Source organism: Marmota monax, unplaced genomic scaffold (assembly GCF_021218885.2).
Source record: "Marmota monax isolate L192 unplaced genomic scaffold, Marmota_monax_Labrador192_F-V1.1 WCK01_AAM20220418_F8-fsc00515, whole genome shotgun sequence".
In the NCBI taxonomy this organism is placed as follows: domain Eukaryota; kingdom Metazoa; phylum Chordata; class Mammalia; order Rodentia; family Sciuridae; genus Marmota; species Marmota monax.
The window spans coordinates 330,264-354,508 of NW_026693591.1; the positions used below are offsets into that span (position 1 = coordinate 330,264).

General features: G+C 35.4%; 1 protein-coding gene across 1 annotated transcript; it reads right to left on the reverse strand.

The window, feature by feature from the left end:
* Nucleotides 1-9,567: 9,567 nt before the first annotated feature.
* On the reverse strand, nucleotides 9,568-22,390 carry LOC124102915 (protein FAM170A-like). The gene is made up of 6 exons (XM_046459359.2): nucleotides 22,213-22,390; nucleotides 17,908-18,036; nucleotides 15,931-16,074; nucleotides 14,120-14,263; nucleotides 11,433-13,144; nucleotides 9,568-10,682 (listed from the first exon to the last, which is right to left on the reverse strand). Exons 1-5 carry the CDS (start codon nucleotides 22,388-22,390, stop codon nucleotides 12,408-12,410), a joined length of 1,332 nt encoding a protein of 443 aa, XP_046315315.2. The 3' UTR covers nucleotides 9,568-10,682; nucleotides 11,433-12,407.
* Nucleotides 22,391-24,245: the final 1,855 nt, after the last annotated feature.

Here is a 24,245-nt window from a genome sequence, read left to right on the forward strand (position 1 = left end):
AAAATCTTCACATGATGAGAAGAGAACAGATGTTCAGGGAAATATAGTGACAATATCAAAGACAGAATAACACTTCAAAGCAGGACTTAGGGTACATTTTACATCAACAAAGAAAATGTGGGACAAAACACAAAAGCAGGTGAGATTAAAAAAATTCTAGAGGTGACATCATTTTGGCATAAAATGAAATAAGGAGATTTCGGGAACATTGTGTATGTTACAAGATTATTTTGAGCCCAACTATTCCCCTGAATAATTTCACTGGGTATCTTTGTTAGAGAGTCAAATGATTTAAGTGTAAAATCCCATCATAAACAATAATTTTACAGATGAATATATAAAACTAGTGGTGTTAAAAAAATGATCAAATCCTACATTTGGAAATGATGGAAAAACAATGAGTTTACAGTGTAAGGAGATGTTTTCTTCTACTTTCTACCTTCTCGGATATATCACTTAATATTTTTTTCTGAAATAAAAAAAGACATTGTAAATTTGTTGTTAAGTTTAAATCTGTTTTTTTTTTTAAATTTTACCTTAAGTGAATCATGAACCATGTTAGACAATGTACCTCATCAGAGAAATAACATTATGTTTCATCATAGATGGATAACAGATTATTTACAATGGATTGAAAAGTAATATAGCTATAAACAAAATGGATTTCCTGTAAAAGTTAATGACAAAAAATTATGTGCTTTTTTTTTAAAAGCTATGTTTCTTTGTAACTTTTGGATATATCAACCTTTAGTGTTGCATTGCTATGAATTTCTGAGTAAACAGAAAATTACAAGAAAGGCAAGAGTAGCGGGTTAAGTGTTAAAGAAAATATGGAAAAATGAAAAATTGAGGGAAATAAACAAGCATAGACATTATAGCACTATGTGTTATATCTAAATTTTAATAAAATAGTATGTCTTATGTTTGATCCATAGAATCTCTGGTGATTATAATGAAGGAATGAATTGAAATACAGTACTTGGGGAAAGTCTTTCTCAGTGCTTGATATTGCAACAATAAATTATTACACTGATGTGTAACTTTCATGGTCACAGATCTTCATAGTAGCAATGGTTTCAGTATTTCTAATCCTTAGTATTAATTTTCTACTCTTCTTGACCAGCAGGGAGATTTGGATCACTATTTTCAACATAAATCTTATTTATATTTCTATTTTTTTGTACTAGAGATTGAACCCAGAGGCACTTAACTACTGAGCCTCATCCTCAGAACTTTTTATTTATTTATTTATTTGTATTTTTGAGAAAGTGTCTTGATAAGTTGCTTATGGCCTTGCTAAGTTGCTAAAGCTGCCTTTGAACCTGTAATCCTCCTGCCTCAGCCTCCCAAGCCATTAGGATGACAGGCATGCCCCACCATACCTGGTTCATCATAAATCTTAAAGTACAAAAAATAGTAAGATTTTCACTTTTAGATAGGAATTCATCTGAACTTCTGGTCTTCTCATCTTGGCTGAGAGTCACCACGAAATCAGTAAATTGGCAGGGAATGATCATTATATGTCTCTTATGTTGTTAAATAGCTAGCTATTCAGTGCTATTATTTTCAGTTACAATGATTTCTAATACATTAAGATTAATGACTAAATCATTGTATGAAGAAAATAACAAATTTAAAATGACATGTCAAATATAGTGATTACAAAAGTAAAAATCATTTTTCAATAGGTTTTTGAGCCTCAATATTTACTGTAAAATATTGGAAATCATGGAATGCTAGGATTACATCACATGTGTTAAAAGCTTTATTTATAAAGCACAATATGAAGTAATCAAAGGATGTTTCAATTTATAATATAGGTTTGGATCGAACACTAACATCTCAAATGGACAGTAGTAAACAAAATAAGAAATATTTGAGATAAATGTAAGCTTTTATAAATGAGAAAATAACTAAAACAAACACAGATTTTATTAATTTGACCTATAAATATATTAAGTACTTAAAATATTTTGCAAAAATCTATATTTAACTAATTTAATTGTGCACTCTTAAGACTTGAAATAAAATGTGTTAATTAAAGCCAGATTTATCTAAGATATGGATATTGTACGTTGTATAATTAATCAGAATAATGTTCCCAAACACAAATGAAAGAAAAAGACTAGCATAAATAAGTGTGTCTACAAATGAATATGCATTCATTTTAAGCCAAAATAGAATAACCAATCAGAACTAAATTCTGATGATTTCATTCCTCTGCCAAAATGATGTATTTGTTCAATATGAGAGCATAAATTTTATAAATATTGAACTCTAACATGAAATAGATGGAGTTGCCTTGGTAACCTCTGTTTTTAGCAATCTTGACCTAAAATTTTTAAATATATATAAAATGTTAAATATATTTATATATTAAATATAAATAAAATTTTACATATATACAGTTCACATTTAATTACATTTGAGCACAAAATCTTTTTTTTAAATTTTCTTTTATAATTGTAGATGGACAGAATGCCTTTATTTTATTTACTTTTATGTGGTGCTAAGGATCAAACCCAGTGCCTCATGCATGCTAGGCAAGTGCTCTGCCACTGAGCTACAGCCCCAGCCCCACAAAACCCTCTTTTAAAAAGGAACATGTTGATGATTGTTTGTAGAATTTTACTTGTGTTTCAAACCTGAAGACTCATTTATGACTTTTTGTCACCCACATTATGTATGTGTAATATAATATATATATTATATATAATATATATATATATATATATATATATATATTACTTCATATAATTATATATATATATAATTATGAGTGTGAGAATGTGCATGTATGTGTATGTGTATGTGTATTTAAAACATATGATATACCAGTAATGAAATGAATCTTCTTGAAAAGAAATCAGGAAAACAATTCCATTCACAATGGAATTAAATAAATAAATAAAATGAAATACCTAGGACTAAATTTACCCAAGGAGGTAAATCTATACAATGAAAACTATAGAATATTGAAGAAAGAACTTAAAGAAGACACAAAAAGATGGAAAGACCTTTCATGTTCATGAATAGGCAGAAATAATATTGTTAAAATGGCCAACATACTAAAAGAAATATACAGATTTAATGTAATCCCCATCAAAATACCCAATGGCATTCTTCACAGAAAAAGAAAAATAGTCCTAGAATTCATTTGGAAGAATTCAGAATAGTCAAAGCATTTCTAAGCCAAAAAAAAAAAAAATTACTAAAGGCATCACAATATCTAACTTCAAATTATACTACAGAGGTATGGTAAAAAAATTGCATGGTATTGGCATAAAAGCAGACATATAGATCAATGGTACAGAATAGAAGACTCAGAGACAAACCCATACAGATACAGTCATATGAACTTTGACGAAGGTGCCAAAAAAGAAACACTGAAGTAAGACAGACTTTTAAACAAATGCTGTTAATAAAATTGATCACCCACATGTAGAAGAATGGACTAGAATTTGTATCCTGACCTTGCATTAAAACAAAACAAAACAAAAAACCTCAAAACAGGTCAAAGACCTAGGTAGGAATTAGAAGTTATGCAGCTCCTAGAAGAAAATGTAGAATCAATAGTTCAACATACAGGCACAGACAACAACTTTCCAAATAAGACCCTTAAAGGTCAAGAAATGATGCTAAGAGTTAATAAATGAGGTGACATCAAATTTAAAAGCTTCTGCACAGCAAAGGAAACAATTAAGAATGTAAAGGGAGAGCCCACAGGATTGGAGAAAAATCTTTGCTAACTATTCATCTGACAGAGAATAAATATTCACAATATTTTAATAATTTTGAAAAATTAATAACAAAAGAACTATAGGCCATTTATTGTTTAAACCCAATTTATTGATTGGGTTATTGTTCTTTAGGTGTTAAATTCTTTAAGAAAAATTTAGCATCATTCATGATGAAAGCCCAGAAGAATCTTGGGATAGAAGGGACTTTCGTCAACACCAAATGCTATATATATGATAAAACAAAAGCCAACATCATACTGAATGGGGAAGAAGTGGAAGTATTCTCCCTAAAATCAGGAGCAAGACAAAATGTCCACTCTTTATCACTCCTATTCAATATATCTTGAAATTGTAGTCACAGCAGTTAGGCAAGAGAAGGTAATAAAAGGGATACAAATAGGAAAAGAAAACATCAAATTATACTGTTTGCAAATGGTTATAATGTTATACTCAGAAGACCCCAGAAGCTCTATCCAAAGACTTCTAGATCTGATAAACAAATTCAACTATGTAGTAGAATACAAATCAACATACAAAAATCAATTGCTTTTCTCTACACCCATAATAAATTAGATGAAAATTAAATCAGGAAACCAATTCCATTCAGCATAATCTTAAAAATCAATTATTTAGAAATAAAACTAACCAAAGATGTACATTAATAAACGAAATAGAAAACACTAAAAGATGGAAAGATCTCTCATGTTTTTGGATAGGCAGAATTAATATTGCTGAAAGGCATATAAGTAAAAAAATCTGCCCTTCATACCTAAACCCATCAGTCAGATGAAAGCTATAATAGAAAACATTTCTATTTACAAAACCTAGAAAAAGTATCTATCACACTACATCTATAAAAACATGTATAAACCTTATAACTTTAAAATTTATGACTCAAAATAGAATTAACAATTTGACAAAAACTATGATGATGTGTATAATATCAACAAGCTACCAGTTTTTCCCAAGATAATTCTAAATTGTACATCTGAATATTCATAAGTAATAATGGTTAAGGGAGTGAGATGAGGAAGAGCAAAAGGAGTCTAATATGAGAATTTTAAATATACTGCAAAAATCATATATATATATAATATATATTGCATGTATTATATATAAACACACACACACACATATATGTGTATATATATATATATATACATATATGTGTGTGTGTGTGTTTGTGTGTGTTGGGGAACACATAGAGACAGTGAGATAACAAAATATCAATTCACAGAAAATCTAGAATTAGACTTAAGTGCATGTGAAATTTAGTATATGAAAAGAAGATACATCCGTGCTGCAAGAGTGGTAAGTCCCTTAAGGAAAAAGATGAACATTTGAATAAAAGACACTATGGCAACTTAAGAATCATTCAGAAAAAGAGAGAAAATTGAAATATCTCAGACCATTATCTGCTTTATGTAAGAGGAAAAAAAAAAAAAAAACAACAGCTATGAAAAAAAAAAGATGTGTCATTTTTTTCCAGATTCTATGGTTTATTTATTTATTTATTTTTATTGTTGGTTGTTCAAAACATTACATAGTTCTTGATATATCATCTTTCACACTTTGCTTCAAGTGGGTTATGAACTCCCATTTTTAGCCCATATACAGATTGCAGAATCACATCAATTACACATCCATTGATTTACATATTGCCCTACTAGTGACTGTCATGTTCTGCTACCTTTCCTATCCTCTACTATCCCCCCTCTCCTCCCCTCCCCACCCCTCTTCTCTCTCTACCCCCTCTACTGACCTTCATTTCTCCCCCTTGTATTATTTTTCCCTTTCCCCTCATTTCCTCTTGTATGTTCTTTTGTATAACCCTGAGGGTCTCCTTCCATTTCCATGCAATTTCCCTTTTCTCTCCCTTTCCCTCCCACCTCTCATCTCTGTTTAATGTTAATCTTCGTCTCATGCTCTTCGACCCTACTCTGTTCTTAGTTACTCTCCTTATATCAAAGAAGACATTTGGCATTTGTTTTTTAGGGATTGGCTAGCTTCACTTAGCATAATCTGCTCTAGTGCCATCCATTTCCCTGCAAATTCTATGATTTTTGTCATTTTTTAATGCAGAGTAATACTCCATTGTGTATAAATGCCACATTTTTTTAATCCATTCGTCTATTGAAGGGCATCTGGGTTGGTTCCACAGTCTTGCTATTGTGAATTGTGCTGCTATGAACATTGATGTAGCAGTGTCCCTGTAGCATGCTCTTTTTAGGTCTTTAGGGAATAGACCGAGAAGGGGAATAGCTGGGTCAAATGGTGGTTCCATTCCCAGCTTTCCAAGAAATCTCCATACTGCTTTCCAAATTGGCTGCACCAATTTGCAGTCCCACCAGCAATGTACAAGTGTACCCTTTTCCCCACATCCTCGCCAGCACTTGTTGTTGTTTGACTTCATAATGGCTGCCAATCTTACTGGAGTGAGATGGTATCTTAGGGTGGTTTTGATTTGCATTTCTCTGACTGCTAGAGATGGTGAGCATTTTTTCATGTACTTGTTGATTGATTGTATGTCCTCCTCTGAGAAGTGTCTGTTCAGGTCCTTGGCCCATTTGTTGATTGGGTTGTTTGTTCTCTTATTGTCTAATTTTTTGAGTTCTTTGTATACTCTGGATATTAGGGCTCTATCTGAAGTGTGAGGAGTAAGATTTGTTCCCAGGATGTAGGCTCTCTATTTACCTCTCTTATTGTTTCTTTAGCTGAGAAAAAACTTTTTAGTTTGAGTAAGTCCCATTTGTTGATTCTAGTTATTAACTTTTGTGCTATGGGTGTCCTATTGAGGAATTTGGAGCCCGACCCCACAGTATGTAGATCGTAGCCAACTTTTTCTTCTATCAGACGGCGTGTCTCTGATTTGATATCAAGCTCCTTGATCCATTTTGAATTCACTTTTGTGCATGGCGAGAGAAAGGGATTCAGTTTCATTTTGTTGCATATGGATTTCCAGTTTTCCCAGCACCATTTGTTGAAGATGCTATCCTTCCTCCATTGCATGCTTTTAGCCCCTTTATCAAATATAAGGTAGTTGTAGTTTTGTGGATTGGTTTCTGTGTCCTCTATTCTGTACCATTGGTCCACCCGCCTGTTTTGGTACCAGTACCATGCTGTTTTTGTTACTATTGCTCTGTAGTATAGTTTGAAGTCTGGTATCGCTATACCGCCTGATTCACACTTCCTGCTTAGCATTGTTTTTGCTATTCTGGGTCTTTTGTTTTTCCATATGAATTTCATGATTGCTTTCTCTATTTCTACAAGAAATGCCGTTGGGATTTTGATTGGCATTGCATTAAACCTATAGAGAACTTTTGGTAATATCGCCATTTTGATGATGTTAGTTCTGCCTATCCATGAACAGGGTATATTTTTCCATCTTCTAAGATCTTCTTCTATTTCTCTCTTTAGGGTTCTGTAGTTTTCATTGTATAAGTCTTTCACCTCTTTTGTTAGGTTGATTCCCAAGTATTTTATTTTTTTTGAAGATATTGTGAATGGAGTGGTTGTCCTCATTTCCATTTCAGAGGATTTGTCGCTGATATACAGGAATGCCTTTGATTTATGCGTGTTGATTTTATATCCTGCCACTTTGCTGAATTCATTTATTAGCTCTAATAGTTTCTTTGTAGAGCCTTTTGGGTCTGCTAGGTATAGAATCATATCATCTGCAAATAGTGACAATTTAAGTTCTTCTTTTCCTATATTTATGCCTTTAATTTCTTTCGTCTGTCTAATTGCTCTGGCCAGTGTTTCGAGAACTATGTTGAACAGAAGTGGTGAGAGAGGGCATCCCTGTCTTGTTCCAGATTTAGAGAGAATGCCTTCAATTTTTCTCCATTCAGAATGATGCTAGCCTGAGGCTTAGCATAGATTGCTTTTACAATATTGAGGTATGTTCCTGTTATCCCTAGTTTTTCTAGAGTTTTGAACATAAAGGGATGCTGTACTTTGTCGAATGCTTTTTCTGCATCTATCGAGATGATCATATGGTTCTTATTTTTAAGTCTATTGATGTGGTGAATAACATTTATTGATTTCCGTATATTGAACCAGCCTTGCATCCCAGGGATGAATCCTTCTTGATCATGGTGCACAATTTTTTTTTGATATGTTTTTGTATCCGATTCGCCAGAATTTTATTGAGGATTTTTGCATCTAGGTTCATTAGAGATATTGGTCTGAAGTTTTCTTTCTTTGAAGTGTCTTTGTCTGGTTTAGGTATCAGGGTGATGTTGGCCTCGTAGAATGAATTTGGAAGTTCTCCCGCTTTTTCTATTTCCTGAAGTAGCTTGAAAAGTATTGGTATTAGTTCCTCTTTAAAGGTTTTGTAAAATTCTACTGTATACCCATCCGGTCCTGGGCTTTTCTTAGTTGGTAGTCTTTTGATGGTTTCTTCTATTTCCTCAATTGGTATTGGTCTGTTTAGGTTGTCTATATCCTCCTGACTCAATCTGGGCAGATCATATGACTTCAGAAATTTATTGATGCCTTCACTATCTTCTAATTTATTGGAGTATAAGGATTCAAAATAATTTTTGATTATCTTCTGTATTTCTGAAGTGTCTGTTGTGATATTGCCTTTTTCATCCCGTATGCTAGTAATTTGAGTTCTCTCTCTTCTTCTCTTCGCTAGCATGGCTAAGGGTCTGTCGATTTGAAGAAAAGAATCCTTTCCAATTATGACTTAAAAGCCAGTTCTGCAAGTTTGTAACAGTTCTGTTCAGAGTGAATTAACCATAACCAAAGTCAATAGACACAAACAACTTGGGTACAAATCTGAGAAGATTGGGCAAAAGATACTCAGAAGTCAATAAAAGGCAAACACAAATGGCTGTGAAACATATGAAAATACACTATAATCTAATAGTTTTTTAAAAAAATATATTTATTTTTTAGTTGTAATTGGACACAATACCTTTATTTCACTTATTTATTTTTATGTGATACTGAGGATTGAACCCAGGATCTTGCACGTGCGAGGCGAGCGCTCTACCACTGAGTCACATCCCAAGCCCTATATCTAATAGTTTTAATGAATTAATAGTATAGATGTATCATTATCACCTCTGTGAGTGGAAACAATTCTGAAAGTTTGACTATGTTCCCTTTTGGTGAGACTGGTAAAATAAGTTATTTCAGATATCACTGGTAGAAATGCCTAACAGTCAATCAATGCAGTTAGAGAAGTACTTAAAAATACTTAGCCTTCTAGGATGGTAATGTGAAAATATACATTTATGAATATGATATGACATATGCACAAGTTTTTTAAAATTTAGAAAATTCAAAGAAATTTACAACCCCAATATATAAATGAATTACTGCTCATCGCCTACACACCAGGCTTGACTAAAATCAAGCAAAATCATTTGCATATTCTATTGAATGAAGAAGAGAAGTAACTGAAATCTAGAGAAACTCCAGCCTCCGATTCTAAATCCCAAACTCCCAGTCTTATCTACCCATATGTATGAGAATCTGAAAATTATTGGTTAATTAAATCACACATTTTTCTCCCTTCAAAATGTGAGTGAAGGAATCAGGAACACCAATATCTGACCTTTATACTCCTCTGGGCCCTCCTTTTTCCATTGTTACATTCCACCATTTGGAAAAGAGTCTTTCTTCCCCCTAGAGTCTGTCAAGGTCTATCCCCTTGTGCTACTTTATCTTGCTTCCTAAAATGGTATTCAGTATCTCTTCCATAGATGAAATGACTGTGACTTCTGGGTGAGAGTGATGGTGTGAAATGGACTTTATTATTTGTTCAAGGTTTTTACTCACTGTGAGAAACTTTAGAGCAATTAGTACACTTGCATTCAAAAGGGACATAGTACTGCCTTTATTTAGCATAATAATGACAAAGCTAAAAGAATAAAGAAAGGAAACAGGTTAGAGTCTACTGTTCCTTTCCCCTGTTTTTCTCCAAAATGAGTAATCAATCCTTGATTGCTAAGGCAATGGTCTATAGTTCTATTACAAAAGTTACCATGGTAACTACTACTCCAAAACAATTGAGCTGTTATCTGAAAAACCTTCTTCCCATAAATGTGGAGGAGGTTAAAACTTGGAGTTTTATTAGAATATTATTCTATATTTCTGAGTTTGACTTTGAAAATAGGAAGATATAGTTATAGTGGGTTTAAGGTCCTTGTGATTAGCATCTTGATGGCCACCTTAAGTGACAACCTCCATTTTAAGGAAAAAGTTTCACTTTCCCACCCAACAGTGTTTCTGAGAAAGCCACTCCACTCATTCATATCAACCCAATCCTTAAAGCATAAGGACTTGCCCAGCTCTGATTCCTGAGCCTCCCTCATAAAAGTCCCAGAACTCAGCCTGTTTTGCCTCTCTCTCCTATAGAGAGATGGCCTTTATTTGTCAGCTCTGACAAATAAACTCTCCTGTGTATCTCTACTCTCCTGTGTATCTCTTTCATTTCTCTCTTATCCATCTCTCATTCCTTGCTTTTCCTTCAGTGGGTACATTCAATAACAAATAGTTCTACTTTAATATTAATCCACATTATTAAAGAAAATTTCTATAATATATTTTACTGTACTATAAAATAGATTAATAAAAAATTATTTATTCTTGTATTTTCTCAGTTCTTAAGTGCTGACAGCTTGGTGAAGAGAAACTCCTTCCTTGTATAATCCATACCATTTTTTGCTGTGAGATAAGCAAAATAAAAAAGAACACCTTTAAGTCAGGAAGGTAGTTCTTATCATAGAGACAAGTCTTCAGCTAATCTCAGGACAACTTCTGTTTTGATTCTGTGACTTTAGAAATATTGAAGACAAGTCTGATTTTCCTTCTAACTAAAAATGACACTCTCCGCTATAGCAGCGTGCACCTGGCTTTGCAAAGTCTTCTCAGCTTTGTCCATGTTTATCTCCTCTCTGTTGATTATATAGAACCAGATTCTTGGTGCTAGAAGAAAAAAGAAAGAATAAGATGTGAGAATCATGAAGTTCCATTACAGAATATGAAGGACATCTAGAAAGAAATCCATGTGCAAAGTTGTCAGAAGAGTCCAAGCAGAACCTTTGCTACCCTTCCCCATAGACACTAGACACCTTCATTTCCAGTTTCTGGTACAGAGAACATAAATGTTTTCCTAGGGGGAAAAATAAAAAAAATAAACACATTCAAGTCATTACAGTCCCTTTGAGTGGGTGAAACTCCTGTACAGTCTTCTTCCAGGCATGAAAATCACAATAAGGCCATGAATTTCAATCACAACCATGATAGGCCTGCATATCAACCCTTTCTCATGAATAAAGACTTCTTTTCCTTGTCCTATGCTTTTCAGAAGGAAGCCAGGCCAAGGAATAAATGGTGAGATTGATCTAAGAATGTTGGGCCCAGTATCTTCTGTTTTTCAGAACTGGGAGACAGGCCTTTGCTCATGTCTCCTCAGAAGTCATTAGTGGGACCCATTCTACTTCCTTTGTCTTTAACCCAGTGTTCATGCATAATTATGTGGTGCTGAGGATCAAACCTAATGTCTCACACATGAAAACAAACTCTCTACCAACTGAGCTACAACACCAGCCCCATGCATAATTTCTTTAGAAAGAAATCCTTCACCATAGGAGGTATTTCTCATGAGACTTCTCTGCTATTGTTCCCACTATTTCTTAAAACCCCAAATTTCCAATTTGGGGCATATTTACTTACCCCTGGGAACCTCGCCTCTTCTTCTAAGTCCAGTCCATAGCAGTTTCTATTTCAAATGAATTTCTTCCAGTGATAAAGATGATATACTGGTATTCATTGCTCTTTAGTTTGCCTGAGGACATTTTTGCTTTATAGCTTGATGTGGTCTACAAACTTGTTTTTTCTTCTGGGGAATATTATCTAAAGGGCTTCTCTAATCCTACTTGTGGTACAAGTGCTACTGTCCATATTGGTGCTGGTGGCCCTGGTGGTGGTGATCATGGTGCTGGGATGATGATAATAGTAGTCCTGTAGATGGTGGTGCTGTTGAAGGTGGAGCTGCTGACAGTGGTGTTAGCAGTACTGGTGCTATTATTTATGGTATTGATGGTTGTGGTGGTTATGGGCTAGTGATGGTGGTGCTAGCCATGTTGGTGATAATAGTGGTGATGCTGCTGCTAATGTGCTACTGGTGGTGCTGTCAATGGTGGTGATGACTATTGTGCTGGTGATAACATTGTTGATGTCAGTGATGGCTGAGGTGATGGTGCTGTTAACAATGATTATGATGTTGGTAATGGTACTGTTGATGGTAGTGCTATTGGTGGTGATGGTAGAGATGGCACTGCTATTGATGGTGCTGTTAACAGTGGCAATGGTTGTGATGGTCATGGTATGGTGGTGATGGTGCTGCAGATAGTACTGTTGATGGTGGTGCTGGTAGTGCCGGTGAAGGTGGTAATTGTAGTGGTGCTGTTGATGGTGGTGCTAATTATGATTGTAGTGGTGATACTCTTGATAGTAGTGATGGCTGTGATGATAAGATAGTGATGATGGTGCTTGTTGCTGCTGCTGTTGATGGTGATGTTATTGACAGTGGCAATGGTTGTAGTAGTCATAGTGGTGGCCATTGTTGTTGTATTGTTGATGGTAGTAATAATGGTGGTGCTGGGGCTTTTGATGGTGGTGATAGTTGTGCTGGTGGTCATGATGCTATCAATGGTTATTGTGAAAGAAGTCTCTTATGCGCCTAATTATGTTGTGACATTGGATACTTATGCCTTTTGTCCAGCTCTTTTTGACTTTGTTTTCCTCCTCTTCGTATACTTCTTTTTTTCTCTTTCTGTTCTTACTTCTAAGCAAGTTAAGGGCTACATGAAAAGAATGGCAGCTAAATCCCTCTTTAATACCATTCTTCACATGGTCCTGTAGAATCTCCAAGGAGGGGAAAACTCGGCAGCAGGCCATGCACCTGTAGCCACTGTCATGGGCCACAAGCCATTCTGGTGTTTTAGCTCTGGAACTTGTCTCCAGAGGTGGAAGATCTATCGGTCTGTCATTATCTTCTGATGCCTCTTGGACTACATCATCAAAGCTGAGATCACTCTCAGTTAGGAGTTCTTCTGTGGATACGACAGAGAGATTTTCTTCTGTATGGATTGTCTCAGGAAATGCAATGGTTTTCATTTTTGTCTTTTTGCATGGAGGCTGCCTTTCGTCTTCTGTATCCTCTAAGGCAGCCACCCCCCTCTTCATTCTAACATGCATATAGTACACTTTCATTATTCTTTCCCTTTTCCTCTTCTTTGAGCATGTACAGGGATTATTGGCCAAGTAAACTGGTAATTCGTTATATGCCAATGACGAAGAATATTCTGATTCTTCCAACTTGCTTTCTACAGACGTACTATGTGATTCAGGATAGGAAACATATGAAGATGATTCACTGGTTTCTAGAAAAAAAATCCAAATAAAAGAAAATAACATTACTATAAGAATGTTCTTGTATGTAGGCATGCGAAATGGGGGGTACATATATCAGTGATGCTTCAGAATTCTTTGTGTGTTATATGTCAACCCAAGTTTGTACATGTTACACCTGTGTGGAAAATGAGATTTTTGTAATAACATGTTGAATTATATTCTGGTAAATATCTGGTGATTATTTTTGATGTTGTCAAAAGGGGGTGGTGATGATTGTGTGTGTGTGTGTGTGTGTGTGTGTGCGCGTGCGTGTGCATGCTAAATGACAGTACAGAGTGTACATGGTCAGGTATGGGTTTTTGAATGGCTGAAAGCATATCTATCATTGGATATTTGTGTGAGAAAATTGGTATAAGAAAGTGCTTTATTTTCAAGACATATGAGTTTTCTTAACTTTCCTAGATATTGGTCTAGCATTGCAGAGTTAAAACAGGTTGTCTGGAAATATATGAAACATTTAATAAATTAAAATGTAAATCAATGAAATGAGAATGGTTGTATGGAAAAATGAGGGTGAAAGGAAGTATATAGGCAATGTTAATGGAGAATAGAAAAAAATGGGTAGAGAAAAAAAAGAGTATTGTATGCGAAAATAAGTAAAGGAAGAGGAGATGGGGCCAGCTTAGTATGAATATTTATAACATATGAGTATGTTTTAGTTGTGGCATCTGAGGGGGAAGTTTCTGATTAAATTACCATACACATCTCAGCACTATCCCATCTCACCCACTGCTACCCCAGTGTTCACATGCAGCATTGTGCTGAGGTTCTGATTCAGTCCTATTCTTGAAGGCACATTCCCCATTCGACCCTCCTCACAAGGCTTGGTGTTAGGTCCTTTGGAATGAATCCTTCTTTTGTATTTCGAAAGTAGTGAAGTGAGCAGTGTTGGACAAGCAACTGGGGTCCCTCTCTGATCTCAGATAACCTGGAATCTGTCTTACCCTGATTATCATTAGGGGTCAGTGTGCTGTCAAAGGAGATGGAGGTCAAATAATCTGAGGAAGATGAATTATCTCCTGCTGCCTGATCCCTGACTGGTTCCAGCATATATGACTTAGGAACAATTTCTTGAAACTTCTGCAATCCTGGAAAACAAAATAACAAGAAACATTAAGACACGCCACAATCTAGGCTCTGTTTCATTCAGAAACAGATATGCTCAGTGAACAAGATATTTCAGGCATTGTTAACTGTCCATAAAACTAATTCTCACAATCAGTAAGATGGTTTTCCCATTGAAATTTCCAAAACAAAAACAAACAATAGTTATTGACATTATGTGTGGTAGATATCATTGAAATTGGATATCCTGGATGTGATATTTTTGGAAATTAAAAAAAAAATTGGTTGTAGATGGACACAATAACTTTATTTATTTTTATGTGGTGCTAAGGATTGAATATGTAATGCCTCATGCATACTAGGCAATTGCTCTACAACTGAGCTACAACTGCAACCCAATATTTTTGGAAATTTATACAGATTTTTGAAAACTAAACCATACATAAAATATGACATATACTCACTAGAAGTTATTATCATTATTATTATTATCTAAATTTCTCATTAGAAATTGTTCATTTATAGGACATGGAGTATGAATTTTAAAAACAATTATAATGACCTAGTTCATTTTTTCTATCTATCTATCTATCACCTACCTATCATCTATCTAAATATATATGTTCAGGGATACCAAGAGTTCAGGCCTCTGGCCCTGGAAGTCTCAAGACTTGTCAGGAAAGATGATTGTTCCTATTTTTGCATACTTTGGAGGAATTTCCACCTTCTTCTGTTCCCCATAATTCAGAAACTCCCCCTTCAATTTTAACACACATATGCTAAGCTTTCACTATTCTTTCATTCTTCATATGCACTGAGATTTTACAGAACTCCTTGGCCCAAAAGCAGTGAAAATTTTGCATGTGAAAAGGGGGAGGAATTCTCCATTTCCTCTCAATAGTGTTCTAGATGCATCTTAGGGGAAAGAAGCCATGTAACAGAATGATGTAATTTGTCAGTTTCTTGGAAAGCAAATTTCAATATAATGAGACAAAATGACCTGTGTATAAGCATAAAAAAATGGGTGCATGTATCTGGAATGTTTTAGAATTCTGTCATGTCTTTCATCTGAGGTGTGTACATGGTACATGAGAGGGTGGAAGGTTTATGCAATTGTATGTATATTTTGTTACATTTCAGGTAAATACGTTTGGAGATAGTGATGAGTGTATGTTTGTGTGTCTATATGTATGGATGTATGATTGTGAATGTGTGTGATTATGTATGTGTGTGTGTGTGCATGTTTGCATTCTTCTTTATGAGAATACATAGTATACATACTTAGGAGGTGGTTTAAGAAGAACAGAAATCACCATCATCCATAGACATTTGGGTGAGAAAAATCTATGTATGAAAATGCTTCTTTTTCATGAAATACACATTTTCTAATTCTTGGTTTACCATTACAAAATTAACATAAGTTATCTGTGTGGAGGGATTTGAAGCATTTATGGGATTAATCTAGAAAAAAGTGAATCTAGGAATGGTTGTTTGTAGGAAGAAAGGAGCAAGGGTTTACATAATTAATGGTACTAAAGGAAAGAGGGATGGGGAAAGAGGGAAAACTGAACTACAGAAAAAATGCAAGGAAGGAGAAGTGTGGCCATACATAGTTTGAAGTGTAACATTAGTGTGTGAGCTGAGCTGTAGTTTTGCCATCTGAGGGGGGAGATTTTTGTATCTGTCTTACCACACTCCTCAGGAGGAATGAGTTTGCTGGAAGTGGAGAGACAGGTGAAATATTTTGAATCACATGAATTCTCTTCTGCTGCCTGAGTTCTGGTTGCTTCCAGTATAAATGGTTCAGTAGCAATGCCTTTCCTTTTCTGGAAATCTGGAGGATGAAAAAAACAAGAAATACTGACTCATAGCATAATGCAGGTTCTGTGTTATTCAAAAATAAATACAATAAGTGGATATTTTTTCAGGTGTTGTTACCACCATGAATGCTAATTATGATATGTTTACCATTCAAAATTTTGAAACAAATAGTATTTATTAATAGTGTGTGTGTTAAATGTCACTGTGATTGGAAATCTTGAATGTGATATTTTTTAAAAATTCACATAATATTGGAAACCAAACCTTATCACAAATATAGTAAGTAGTCATTAAGTTTATTAATTAACTATTTCTGTTATGTTATCAATATACATAAACATATATTATGTATATGTGTGTGTATGTATGCATATATATGTACAATATCTGAGTTCATATGTCCATGGCTGGCAGCTATTCGGGCTTTATCCCTGGAACTCTCCTCCAATGAGTGAGTTTTACTGGTCTTTCAACCTCCCTTCCTCTTAGACCAAATTGTCCAAGCTGAATGCACTGTCATTTGGGGATGTTTACAAAAGTAAACACATGTGAGAGGTTTACCTCTTCAGGTGTCTTCACATGAAAGTTGATTGTTTATATTCATGCCTTTTGTACTCTTGCCTTCTCTAATCCATGACACAGAAACCTTATTTTCATTTGAATATTCATATACTACACCTTTATGACTCTTTCTTTGTTCATATGCACTGAGGATGTACAGGGCGCCTTGGCCAATAACATTGAAAACCAGAAATGTGGAAAGGGAGAGGAAATCTCCATTTGCTCCAACTATTGAAAAAGGTTATCTCAGGGGATAGAAGACATGTAAAACATTGATATACTTTATAAATATCTGGGAAGAAAATTTCAGATATAAGGAGATAAATTGCCTGTGATTAGGCATTAAAAATGGGGGTACATGCATATGAAAATTCTCTTTTATTTGAGGTGTGTACATTGTACATCTCTGGACAATGAGATGGTGGTAGGCTTCATGAAATTATATGTATGTTTTATTATGAATAAATTCAGTGCTACAAAAGAGGGATGTTGATGAGTGAATGTGTGTGTTGATGAGTGAGTGTGTGTGTATAGAGAGATATGTACTTTTTTGTGTATGAGTGTAATTATGTGTGTGTTATAACACATGTGTTTCTGTTTTCTATTATGAGAGTACAAAATACATGTAAGTGTGTGCTGGTCTACAAAACACAGAAATACTCATCAAGTATGGACATTTGGGTGATAATATCTACATATGAAAATGCTACTTTTTAAGGACAAACTTTTTCTAGTTCTTGGCCTAGCATTGCAAGATTAAAACAAGTTATCTGGGTGAAGGGATGTGGTGCATTTATTGGATTAATGTGGAAAGCAATGAATATAACACTGATTATTTGTAAGAATGATTGGCCATGAGAGCACCACTATAATGGTAATAGAGGAAAGATGGATGGACAAAAGAGGGAAAACTGTACTATAGAATAAGTAAAGGAAGGAGAAATGGGGACATATCTAGTATGAAGGTTTCTAGCAGGTTATTTTGTGAGGTTTAGTTGTGCTGTCTAACAGGAAAGTTTCTGAACAAATTCCCACACACCTCAGCATGTTTCATTTCCCCCACAAGTGCCCCAATGTTCACATGCAGGACTGTGCTGAAGAACTCTGTCATATTTTGAAGGCACATTCACTCTTTGTTTCTCACAAGAGGCCTCAGAGTATTAATGCCTCTGCCCTGAATCCCTTCCCCCATATTCAGAAGAATAGGAAAGTGAGCAAGGGTTGGACTAGCACTTCAGCAGTACCTCCTGCCTGAGGCTCAACCCCACCTTTCCATCTGTCTTACCATACTCATCAGTAGGAAGGGTTTTGCTCGGAGGGGAGAGACAGCTGAAATATTCTGAATCAGATGAATTCTCTCCTGCCGCTTCCAGCATATATGGTGCGATGGCAGACTCTTTCCAGTACTGAAAATCTGGAGAATATAACAACAGCAAATACTGAGGTATGGCAAAATCTGAAATCTGTGTCATTAAAACATACATCGAGTGGATATTTTATTGTTATTGATATTGTTACCACCGTGAAACTTTCTCACATGGTAATTATGAAGTTCCCATTCAAAATTTCAAAATAATAAGTAGCTACAAAACAGTGGGCCACGTTTGGTGGCACACACCTATAATCCCAGTGGCTCGGGAGGCTGAGGCAGGAGGGTCGCAAGTCCAAAGCCAGCCTCAGCAAAAGTGCAGTGCTAAGCAACTCAATGAGACCCTGTCTCTAAATAAAATACAAAATATGGCTAGGGATATGGCTCAGTGGTCAAGTGACCCTGAGAGTTCAATGTCTGCTACCAAAAAACAAAACCAAACAAAAGAAAAACAAATAAAAGTGGTTTGTGTGTTATTATAAAAAGTGGTTTCTTCATTACTTATAAAAAAAAGTAGTTTGTGTGTTAGATATCACTATTTGGAAATCTTGAATATGATATGTTTGGTAAAGTATACAGACTGTTGGAAAATGAACACTATCACAAATGTGATACATAATAAAGAGAGTGTGGGTGTTATTGTTAGCAAATTTCCCTCTTGACAAACTGGGCAAATAATAGATATGGAGTAAAAGTTTATAAATTTACTACTTTGGTTATGTAATCAATATACATGAATATATGGATATTTTTATATGTACATACATAATATCTAAATTCATATGTCCAATGCCATCAACCATTCAGGCTTTTGCCTTGGGTCTCTGAACTCCACTGGAGGAATTTCTGCTGGGCTTTAAGCTTCCTTTCCTCTTGGGCCACTTTGTCCAAGCTGAAATCACTGTCACTAGTTGTTTTGTAGACACATATGAGAGTGTGTACCTCTGCTGTTGTCTTTTCAGGAAAGGCGCTTGTTCGCACTCTTGCCTTTTGGGGAACTTCCTCCCTCTTTTGTAACCAATAACACAGAAACCCTAATTTCACTTAACATACATACTCTACATTTTCAGGACTCTTTCCTTCTTCATATGCACTGACAAAATACACAACTCCTTCCTCAAGGTCATTGAAAATTAGAAATGTGGGTAGGTGAAGTAGTCTCCATTTGTGCCAAATATTGTAAAAAGGGCATCTTGGAGAATAAATGACATACAAAACATTGATGTAATTTATCAATTTCCGGGAAGAAAATTTCAAATATAAGGAATTAAAATGGCCTGTGATTCTGCATGAAAAATGGGGGTGCATGTATCTGGGAATTATCTGTCTTGTCCCTTTTATTTGAGATGTGTACATGGTATATTCTATGGAAAATGAGATGTTGGTAGTTTTGTGCAATTATATGTTTGTTTGTTACTTATCAGGTGAATATGTTTGGCGTTAGTAAAGAGGGATGGTTTGGAGTGAATGCGTTCGTGTGTGTGTGTGTGTGTGTGTGTGTATGCTTGTATATATGTGATTATGTTGGTATGTTTTAGTGCCTGATCTTGCCATTTTCCATTGTGAGAGCGCAGTACATATAAGTAGGTGCTGCTCTATGAAAGAAATCATCATCATGCACAGACTCTTAAGTGAGAAAATCTATATATGAAAATGCTTTTTTTTTAAGGTGTAGCCAATTTTCAGGTCTTGGTCTAGGATTACAAATTTAACACAAGTTATCTATGTGAAGCATTTATGGGATTAAAAAAAATTGTCCAAAGCAGAGAATCTAAGAATGATTGTTTTTAGGCATGAGAATGTACCTCTATAATGTAAGAGAGGAAAGATGAATGGAGAAAAAGAGGACTACTGAACAAGGGAAGAAGTACAAGGAAGGAGATGTTGGGCAATACCTAGTATGAAGGTTTCTAACACATGAGTGTGTGAGCTTTAATTGTGCCATCTAAGGAGAAACTTTCTGATCAAATTCCCATACACAGTTTAGCATGCCTCTGTCTCTCCCACAGCCTTCCCAGTGTTCAAATGCAGTTTTGTGCTGAGGAACTTTTTCTTATTTTGAGAGCACATTCCCTGTGTGCCTTCTAAAGAGGCCTCAGTGTTAGTGCCTCTGCCCTCAATACCTTCCCCCTATTAAAAAGAATAGAAAAGTCAACAGAGGTTGGACTAGCACCTCAGCTGTACCTGTTGTCTGAGCTCAATCCCACATTGGTATCTGTCTTACCATGCTCCTCAGCTGGAATGACTTTGCTGAAAGTAGAAAAACAGGTGAAATATTCTGAATCAGATGAATGATCTCCTGCTTTCAGATTCCTGGCTGTTTCTAGCATGTATCGTTTAATAGCAATCTGTTTCCACGTTTGGAAATCTGGAAAATGAAGCAACAACAATAAATATTGAGGCATAGCATAATCTTGGATCTGTGTCATTCAAAAATAGATATATTGAGTGGATGGATATTTTGTTCAGATACTTTTACCACCATGAAATATTCGCATGATAAATTATGATGGGTTTACTATTAAAAATTTTTAAATAAATGTAGCTATCAGAATTAGTTATTAGATGTCACTGTGATTCCAAATCTTGAATGTGATATTTTTAGAAAAGTATACAGAATATTGGAAACTGAACCTTATAAAAAATGTGATATGCAATCAATAAAGTATGAGTGGTATTTTTTTTTCAGCTAATTTACTACTTGAAAAATTGGGCAAATGTAGATATGGAATAAAAGTTTGCTACTTAGGTATTCTGTTATGCTATCCATATACATAAGTATATAGATATGTTTATATGTCCATGTAAGGTATCTAAGTTCATACGTCCACAACCAGCATTCAGGCTTTTCCCCTAGAACTCTTCTCTATTGGGTAAGTTCTTTTGGGCTCTCAGCCTCCTTTCAACTTGAGTACACTGTCAAAGCTGAACTCACTGTCAGAGAAATACTGTTTTGTAGACACATGAGAAGTTTACTTCTGCAGGTGTCTTCTTAGGAAATGCAGTCATTTGCATTCTTGACTTTTGGGGTGAAATTCTTCCCTATTCTGTAACCCATACCACAGAAACTCCACTTTCATTTGAACATACATATACTACACTTTAATGACTCTTTTCTTCTTCACACGCACTGACAATGTACAAGGATCTTTGTCCAAGGGCACTGAATATTAGAAATGTGGGTGGAGGAGGAAATCTACATTTCCTGCAATATTCTATAAAGTACATTTCAGAAGATTGATGACACATAAAACAGTGATATAATTTATCAATTTCTGGGAAGAAAATGTCAAATATAAGGAGATAAGGTATCCTATATTTGGACATGAAAATGGGAGTGTGCAAGTTTCTGGGAATTCACCTTTTATCTGAGGTGTGTACATGGTACATCTATATGGAAATGAGATGGTGGTATTGTGCAATTATATGTATGTTTTGTTACATATCACGTGAAGCTGCTGGTAAAGAGGATGGTGGTGAGTGTATACGTACATGTATGTGTGTCTGTGAGTGCCCTGTGCTTATTTGTGTGTATGTGTTTGAGCATGTGTGATTGCATTTTCCATTATGAGAGCACATAGTATATATAAGTGTGTGCTTGTTCATGATGGACAGTAATCAGCCATCATTATAGACATTTGGGTGAGAAAATCCACATAGGAAAATGCTTCTTTCTCAGGACATGCACATTTTCAAGGTCTTCATCCAGCATCACAAGGTTATCACAAGTTATCTGGGTGAGGGGATGTGAAGCATTTATGGGATTAATTTGTAAACAGTGAATCTAAGAATGGTTGTAAGAATAAGGGGACAATGGAGTACCTCTGTATTGGTAATATAGGAAAATAGGCTGGAAAAACAGGACAAATGAATGAGAGAATAAGTACCAAGGAGGAAAATTGGGACTATACCTAGTTTGAAAGTGTGTAACACATGAGTGTGTGAGCTTTAGTGGTGCCATCTGAAAGGGATATTTCTGATCAAGTTCCCCTACACATCTTAGCATGTCCCAAGTCTCCCCCACAGCTGCCCCAGTGTTCACATGCAAGTTTGTGCTGAGGAACTTTTCCCTATTTTGAAGGACATTACCTATTTGCTCCCCACAAGAAGCCTCAGTATTAGTGCCACTTTCTGGATTCACAGAGAAGCAAGCAAGGGTTGGACTAGAACCTCAGCTCTACCTCCTGCCTGAGCTCAATTCCACCTTTGCATCTGTCTTACCACGCTCCTCAGTAGGAAGGAGTTTGCTGGAAGTGGAGACACAGGTGAAATATTCTGAATCAGATGAATTCACTACTGCTGCCTGAGTTCTGGCTGCTTCCAGCATGTATTTTTTGGTAACAATGCTTTTCCACTTCTGGAAATCTGGAGAATGAAACAACAGCAAATACTGAGGCATAACATAATTTGGCTTCTATGTTATTCAAAAACAGATATATTGAGTGAATATTTTGTTTCAGATATTATTACCACCATGAAACATGCACTTAGCTAATTATGATATGTTTATCATTCAAAATTTTGAAATAAACAGTAGTTGTTAAAATGGTTTGTGTGTTAGATGCCACTGTGATTGAAAATCATGAATGTGATCTTTTTGGAAAATACACAGAATATAGGAAACTGAACCTTATCACGAATACGATAGTCATTACATTATGGTGTTATTATTTTCATATAATTTCCTTTGTGAAAATTGGGCAAATAGTGTATATGAAGTAAAGTGCATTAAGCAACAATTTCTGTTAAGTTATAAATATACATAAACAGATACGTTTATATGTCCATGTACAAAATCTAAGTTAATATGTTCATATTCGGCAGCCATTCAGGTTTTTCCCTGGAACTCTTCACCATTGGATGAATTCTGCTGAGCTCTCAGCCTCCCTTCCTCTTGGGTCACATTGTCCAAGCTGAATCACTGTCATTTAGGGGCTCTTTTGTAGACATATGTGAGAGGTTGACCTTTAGAGGTGTCTTTTCTCAGGAAAGGTGATTTTTTTGTATTCATGCCTTTTTTATTTTTGCCTTCTGTAACTCATAACACAGAAACCCTACTACTTTCATTTGTACATCCATATACTACACTTTCATCACTCTTGCCTTCTTCATATGCACTGAGGATGTACAGGGGTCCTTGTCCAAGAGCTTTGAAAACTGGAAATGTGGAAAGCAGGAGGGAGTCTCCATTTCCTCTAAATATTCTACAAAGGTCATCTCAGAGGAGAGAAGAGGATCTTCTGTCATCTCAGAGGATACAACACTAATGTGATTTATCTATTTCTGTGAAGTAATTCTCAATTATAAGGATATAAGATATACAGTAACTGGGGATGAGAAGTGAGAGCATTCTTTTTTTTTTTTACTTTTTATTGGAGGTGAGTACATGGTACATCTCTATGGAAAATGAGATGGTGGTAGGTTTTATGCAATTATATGTATCTTTTGTTATATATCAGGTGAATATATTTGGTACTGATAAAGTAGAGGGATGATAAGTGAATGTGTGTGTGTGTGTGTGTGTTTGTATATGTCCTCGTTTGTGTGTATGCATTTGATTTTGCATGTATGTCTTAGCACACATGTTTGCATTTTCCATTAGGAGAATACACACTACATATAAGTGTGTGCAGATCTACTAAAGAAAGAAATAACCAACATCCACAGACATTTAGATGAGAAAATCTAAATATGAAAAGGCTTCTTTTAAAGAAAATATACATTTTCTAGGTCCAATTTAGCATTATAAAGTTAACACAAGTTATCTACGTGAAGCCATATGAAGCATTTATGGGATTAATGTGGAAAACAGAGAATCTAAGAATCATTGTTTGTAGGAATGAGGGGAAAATGTTGTACAGTTCTGTAATGGTAATAGAGGAAAGATGAATGGAGAAAGAAGGGACTACTGAATGAGAAAATAAGTATAAGGAAGGAGAAATTGGGCAAAACCTAGTATAATGGTTTCTAACACATGAGTGTGTGAACTTGAGTTGTGCCTCTAAGGGAGAAGTTTCTGATCAAATGCCCACATACATTGAACATCTCCCTTGTCTCCCCCACAGCTGCCCCAGTATTCATATGCAGGCCTGTGCTGAGGAACTTTGCCCTATTTTGAGGGACATTCACTATTCACACTTCACAAGAGGCCTCAATATTGGTGCCTGTGCCTTGAGTCCCTCCCTGCTATTCAAAAGAATAGAGAAGTGAGCAAGGGTTGGACTAGTATCTCAGCTGTACCTCTTGTCTGAGCT